This window comes from Engraulis encrasicolus, chromosome 11 (assembly GCF_034702125.1).
Source record: "Engraulis encrasicolus isolate BLACKSEA-1 chromosome 11, IST_EnEncr_1.0, whole genome shotgun sequence".
Lineage (NCBI taxonomy): Eukaryota > Metazoa > Chordata > Actinopteri > Clupeiformes > Engraulidae > Engraulis > Engraulis encrasicolus.
The window spans coordinates 17,729,863-17,736,803 of record NC_085867.1 but is presented as its reverse complement, the minus strand read 5'-3'; the positions used below and the strand labels follow the sequence as shown (position 1 = coordinate 17,736,803).

Sequence of the window (6,941 nt, the reverse complement as noted above, 5' to 3'; positions counted from 1 at the left end):
CAATGGTGTACTTTTTAGAATCTAGAGGCCTCAGGTCAAAAATTATTTTTGTATGTTTAGACAGTAGCCAATGTGAATTTCACACATGCTATTTATATAATTGATTCAGCTTCGTACACTAATGTGCATTTGCTTGGACGATTTTCCTCTTTTGTAAAACTTGGATGTAAAAAAGAAATGCTGAATGTACTATAACTGCCTATATGGTTTGGGCTATACAGTATTGTGTACTCTAGTTCATAGTAAAAGTAATACTTTCGGACTATAGTGCTCAAATTTACCGCAAAGTTGGGCTGTTTTCATATTCCACAGACACTTGACACTTGAGTTATGTCTTTCATGCATTCAGACACATGGCATCACGAGGCAATATATTACACAAATGCAAGACATTTGCATCATGTGATTTTGCCATTGCAGAGACATATCTCTTGCCAAATCTCGTGCCATGATTCGGAAGCTAATCTTTTCATATCGACACACACTTGACACAAGCATTGCCTAAATGTTTTGGTGCTGCTGAACCATTTGACTCTAACAGTCTGTATATAAAATCATCAATACTGAAAATAATATTTTACATGCCATATTAGCATTATTTAGTGTTCAGCCTGATTGCAGCTGATAAACAGTATTATCAAACGAAATTACACATGAAATTGCAAATCTTGAACTTTGCATTAATAACTCCATTAAATCTTTGTTGTGCTTCAGCATAAACTGTTAGTTAAAACCACTCAAGTCAGGTATCAGCACTGTTCTTATGTATATACATGTAGTCTATTCAATTTAGTGCAACAGATAGGCTATGAATTGGAATGTCCTTATTAACTTGATGTAATAAACTGTGATCTGCCTTTTGTAATGAATAGCCTATGTGTTCATCTGGAATGGTTAAGGAAAAGGTCATTGAAACTGTGCCCCATGCAGTTTTATTTTGTAATTTTAATTTATTTATTCTTATTCATGTGGAGTCTGATGTGTTGAATTTTATTTGTATTGGGTTCTTATGTTTGTTAAAATGTTTTGTACTTAAAATACAACCGACTAAGGTGTTGAATGTTCTAGGGTAGTAATTTGGGCAGTTTTAAAAAGAAATTTGATATTTTTTCCTCTGCATTTCAGTTTATTTTTGTTTTCTTTTTCATATCAAATTTCTATGTTTGTGAAATGCAATTTAAATATATTGAATAAACATTCAGTTTATTAAGAAATTCTATTCAGCATGCCACGTGTATCAATGCCGTCAAGAAATCAGTTAGTGCCCAATTGTTATTTTATCCATGGACATGGCCCCACAGAGCCGGACAGGGCAGGGTCTTTGAATTACCGGTAGAATTAAAACAATTAGCGCGTGCTGAGACTGTGAAGTTCCTTGACTACAGAGATTCTGCTTGAAACATCTGATGTGCACACCACGCAGCAGTTTGCTAACAGCAGGTCAAGCTTGTCCTCTGTCCAGGGTTAAAAATTAAAACAGCTCCAAGAGACGGTGACATGAGGTATCTGAGGTATGTCCATCTATGATGGTGTCCGAGCTGAGTTGTTACTTGACATTGATAGCTGGCTATGTTCAGCTTTGTTTTGTTAGTATTTGCTAGCACACACCACATATATTAGCTAATATTGTGAGGTGAGATATTTACTTGAATAAGAAATCGATTCCAGATTCCAGTGGAGAATAGTTAATCTAACGTGTTAAACTGACTTATTGTAATTATGTATGAATTGTAGATTATTTATGACCAGCTACAGGTACAACGGCAATGCACGCAATTGCACATTTTGAGCTAGACGGTGCAGATAGAAATGTAAACAGCAACCGCATGTCTGCCCAGACCTTTTTAACTCAGCCAGTACGGAGGATAGGTCAGCCAGTTCATTTTCGTTTAGTAGAGTTGTATTAGGCTCAGTCATTTCAAATTGGTGTTAAAGTTTGGTTTTCATTTCCAATGTTTAGGCAGAGACGATCTATATACAGAATAGAGCATCTTTGGTTTAGGGTCTAGAACAATTTGAGTTCGTGTGTCAAACACACAGATAACAAAATGGCCTGCGGGGGGCGCTCTAAAATATACAAACTCAGGCTCTGTACAAACTGTCATAACTTTTGATTAGTTTGACACAATTTAACATATGAGTTATGTATGGATTCAGTATGCAGAGGAGAAACATGTGAGCTAAGTATTTGGTTTCCATATTAAAAACACTCTATGTAATAAACACACTTTTAGCCAATGGACAGCGAAATCCAGGCTTTTTTAAGATAAAGGGTGGAAATGCCCTCAAAGTTGCAATGAAACATAATTCATTGTTACAAGTTATTGTAAATAAAGCCTGGGTTATCACTTACCTTGATTTGTTCAGAACATCCCTGAAGCACACAGATACTTAGGATACGTATACACAAATATGGCTTTTTTTTTTTTTTACAGCTTTTTTCAATCAAGCCATCATTTGATTCACAAAAAGAAAGTAGAAGCAAGTAAATCAACAACAATAATCATAATAATAATAATAATGATGATGATAAATACTATGAGGAACAACCGTTTTGTCCGGCATTCAAAGAACAATAGAAAACCATAGGGCTAACATTTATTCCAGTACTCCACTCTACAATAACTATGACAGAGAACAGATACAATAACAGTCAGAGGTCAGTCTTAGAAATTGCATGTGCACTTGCACAGATGTGTGCACTTTAACTCTGCCTTCATGCACTTGCACCAAGATCTGGCAGGTCTATTTGTACAAGTACTAGTACAGCTGCACTTCACCTCTAGTTGGAATACATCTTTGGCAACTGCGTCTTTGGTAGTGTAGTCCAAATCTGGGAACTGTCCATTTGTTACCAGATTGGCAGGCATTTCTGGCAAATGCAGATAATAAGACACAGAACGGTTTTCATTCCTGTCAACTGCGCTGGTAACAAATGGACAGTTCCCAGATGACAGAGATGTCTTCATAACAGCAGGTGATTGTGTCTACCATGTATAGTCCTATAGTATTAACTTATTTACAGTTTGTAGTATGCTTGCCAAAGGCCTCTGATTGCCCACAGTAAGCATACTAATTGTTCTCCGACAGTTTATTATTTAGTATGCTTGCGGGACAGCATACTAATTGTTCATCAACAGTTTATTATTATTATACATTTTTCCATTCACCTCGGCCTATGGGAATCGCCATTCATTAGTACGGCGGCTTTGAATCGTTGCTGCGTTCGAGATAGAGACACGGTTAGAATGCCAAAACGAACGGCTCGAAAAGGGCTCAGGGTGGTGTATTTTTCGCTGGCCTACCCCCTTTCATTCGTTCACCACTCATTTTTCCTCAGTTTTCTCTGTTTTCCCCCTCATTGAAATGAATGGTAGAATGGTCAAGATGATTATGTCACAAACTGTGGCAGTTAGAGTGAGAGATGACCTGTCCTGGAGTTTTTAATAAAATGAAACAAACCGCTTCACTTATCGACTAGGTAAAGGCATTGTCAGAGAGGTCTTCTGAATACATACTGTGTTAAGATCATTAGCCAACTCTTAAAAATGTTTGAGAGAGAGCAGTTTTAAAATCCCCATTCACTTAAAAAAAAAGTGTGAACAGCTCAGCGCATAGGCCTGAATATGTCCATTTTTTGACTGAACCATTTGGTCTAGAAAAGTGATCTCAGCTTTGACATGAACTGCAGGGTGGTGCCATTTGTGTGTCAATATCATTTGACAACTTGCAAAACTTTTGGAGATATGATGGCGTAAAAATAAGGCTGCACACACTCAGCTATTGACAGCCAAACTGTCACCTTTAGAATAGTCACCTTTGTAGAACCTTGGTCAACCGTGGCCTAATGCTGCTGTAGTCACTCTATACAGTAAGTGGCAGTGGCCTACTGGGTATAGGGTATTGGTCTTTCAGAGGGTTGCAGGTTCGAATCCCACCCTTAGCTCTCCCTACCCACCCATTGCTGAAAGGCAACTGAAGCATCTCCATACATGCACGCGCCAACACACACACACACACACACACACACACACACACACACACACACACACACACACACACACACACACACACACACACGCCTCTCTCATGCACAGACAGACAGACAAACAAACGTGCACGCACACACACACACACACACACACACACACACACACACTCCAATCTCTATGTGTTTCTGTGTGTGTATACGACAGCTCTGTGTGTATGTGTGTGCAGAAGCCGCAAGCCGCATACTATTAGCATTGTCTCTCCGTAAATGCAGTATTATTAATATTATTATTATTGATTTATTTTCTTCCAGATAATAACGTTTTTTTTGTGTGATTTTATGTGTGAATAGAATATGACTTGATTGAAAAAAGCTGGTACTGATGATGCTAAATTCATTAACTCAAAGTTGTAAGTTGGGTCCTAAATATCACATAGGCTTCATGAAGCCATATTTGCGTACATATATCCAGGTATCTTTGTGCTTCAGGGATATTCTGAACAAATCAAGTTGAATGATATCCCAGGCTTTATTTACAATAACTTGTAACAATAAATTATATTTCATTTCAACTTGGAGGGCATTTCCACCCTTTATCTTTAAAAAAACCCTGAATTTTGCTGTCCATGGGCTAAACGTGTGTTTAATACATAGAGTGTCTTTAATCTGGTAACCAAATATTTAGTTCAACAGTTCCCCCTCTTAATGCTGAATCCATACATACTTCATATATATACTTGATTAAACTAATCAAAAGTTATAGCAGTTTATATATATATATATATATATAAGAACTTATATATATATATATATATAGAACTTATATATATACAAAGTATATATATATATATTTTTTTTTTTTTTATTTTTTTTTAGGGGCTTTTATGCCTTTATTTGATAGGACAGTCTGAGATGGTGACAGGAAGCGAGTGGGAAAGAGAGATGGGGAGGGATCGGGAAATGACCCTAGCCGGACTCGAACCGGGGTCCCCCTGGGCATGCAAGCCCAAATGTGGGGGACTTAGCGCGCTGTGCCACAGCGCCCCCGCAGTTTATGTACTTTAAAGCGCCCCCCCTCAGGCCATTTTTCTAATTGTTCTATAGACCCTAAACTTCAACTTGGAAGTGAAAACCAAACTTTAACACCAATTTGAAATGACTGAGAAAAATTGCACATACCTATGACCCCACTAGTTAGCATGCTTACCCAATAATAATCTGCAGAGTGCTGCTGTTCTCAACACTGTGCTGTAAGATATTTTCTCACGAGTGCTACTGGGTAAGTATAAGCATTAATCAAAACGACTAACATCAGAGTTAACAATTTGAGTTTTGTTGTTTTATTTTGTTGTTGCTTCCTCAAGATGACTTCACATTTCTCTTCAGGAGATGACACCTTCCTTTTTCTAAGAAGTGATAAAGACAAGCGTTGTCACAAGCGTTGTTTCCCAGAGAGATCTAACTGTTAATTTCTTCAAGCAATTAACCAGAGCTACTGTAACAGGTGTGTTTTCATATAGCCTACCAGATCAGAACTTGGCGTCAGCCTAATTCAAAGCATCCTATCTGCGCATCTGCAAGGCCATTCTTGTGCCAACTCCCTGGCTTGTTTCACATTCTGTTGCATTGCATGGAAAACCTGCTTTTAATTATTCAGAAATCCCTAATGTGGCCACACACACACACACACACACACACACACACACACACACACACACACACACACACACACACACACACACACACAAACACAAACATCTCACAGACACACAGTTTATCTGCCCATAGGTAGCCATGCAGTTGCTGCTAGCAGATGGCCTGTGTGGAATGACCCCGCGCGATGGCTCCATCGTCGGTGGTCTCTTCTTCATGATGGTGGGCGTGATGCAGCTGACGTTTGAAGCAGGCAACATAAATCTGGCCCTAGCAGGGCCCGGCAATGTCACCAACGGCACCTGGGTGCCTCTCTCAGGCCTGCAGTGCTACTACACCCTCATTGCCATGGAGACCGTCTGCATCCTGATGGCTATGGTGATGCTGGCCGCGGTGTGGACTCGCAATGCATGGGGCCTGTTGTGCTTCGGTGCCTGGATGACTTTATTTGACCTGGCCCTAGTGGCCATCGTCTCCCTCCTGTACCTGGAGCTGAAGAAGGTAGGCTTGGCGATAGACTCCTTGGCCTGGTGTGGCCTGGCCTGTCGAATCATTACTGACCCCTTCTGGCTGATCTTCATCATTACATACGGGCTGCAGCTGTGGGAGGAGAAGAACCAGCACAAAGACGTGCGCAAGAGGAGGAACACGGAGGGCAGACCGGGCGGGGTGAAGTTCAAGGGCTTTGACAGTGGCATCTGATGATGGGAGGACTTGGAGAAACCTAGAAGCAATGGAGGTAAATAACAGATTGCTTGGTGTGGTGGTCATTAGCTGTAGGAAGTTGACTCAATGTTTTTTTTTTCGAGATATATGTTTACTTAAAAATAACTTTTCTTTTTGTTTCTTGCAGGCTTGGGACCATAAAAAATGTGAAACCTTTTCAGCTATTAAATGACAGATCCAATTAAATTCCCTTGTAATGTACATGGTGGCTGTTGAGTGAATGATTTAGCCTACCTTAGTATTCAGGTGAGATGACTAAATACAAAACACACTGAAAAATGTTTTTCTTTCATTTTTCCTTGGACCGTGGACGCCAAATATGTTTTTTAATGTGGGCCTACTTGAATGTCGACATTTCAGTTACAGTGTCTACGTACATGATGGTAAGTTATTTGTTGAATTCATATTTTGAATTATATTGTAGTCCAGAACAGTTAGGCTATGAGTTGTGTTTCGATACACTTAACTTTTATCTGTAAAATAAATGAGCATTCAACGAATCATGTTTGGGAACATAATTTGGTTTTTTTTTCTTCATCTTTTGATTTCTCCTCTCATCAGATCACTTTTC

General features: G+C 39.2%; 2 protein-coding genes across 6 annotated transcripts in view; both read left to right on the top strand.

Moving 5' to 3' along the window:
- Positions 1 to 1,174, top strand: part of st8sia4 (ST8 alpha-N-acetyl-neuraminide alpha-2,8-sialyltransferase 4) — a 28,255-nt gene extending 27,081 nt beyond the window's left edge. Inside the window, exon 5 of the mRNA XM_063210083.1 lies at positions 1 to 1,174. This exon is cut by the window's left edge and continues 781 nt beyond it. The gene's annotated coding sequence lies outside the window, so the exon portion shown is untranslated.
- Positions 1,175 to 1,364: 190 nt separating this feature from the next.
- Positions 1,365 to 6,870, top strand: LOC134458826 (transmembrane protein 217-like). 5 transcript variants are annotated; one of them, XM_063211231.1, is made up of 4 exons: positions 1,365 to 1,502; positions 5,356 to 5,495; positions 5,757 to 6,383; positions 6,498 to 6,870. In XM_063211231.1, exon 3 carries the CDS (start codon positions 5,786 to 5,788, stop codon positions 6,344 to 6,346), a length of 561 nt encoding a protein of 186 aa, XP_063067301.1. In that variant the 5' UTR covers positions 1,365 to 1,502; positions 5,356 to 5,495; positions 5,757 to 5,785; the 3' UTR covers positions 6,347 to 6,383; positions 6,498 to 6,870. The 5 variants fall into 5 exon arrangements, with proteins under 5 accessions (XP_063067301.1, XP_063067299.1, XP_063067300.1 ...); XM_063211229.1 differs by having other exon boundaries at positions 1,375 to 1,511; positions 5,780 to 6,383; XM_063211230.1 differs by having other exon boundaries at positions 1,375 to 1,511; positions 5,765 to 6,383.
- The last annotated feature ends 71 nt before the right edge of the window (positions 6,871 to 6,941 follow it).

What these genes read in the sequence shown, in the direction of transcription:
- LOC134458826 (XM_063211231.1), top strand. Translation starts at nt 5,786, where the DNA reads ATGCAGTTGCTGCTAGCAGATGGCCTGTGTGGAATGACCCCGCGCGAT.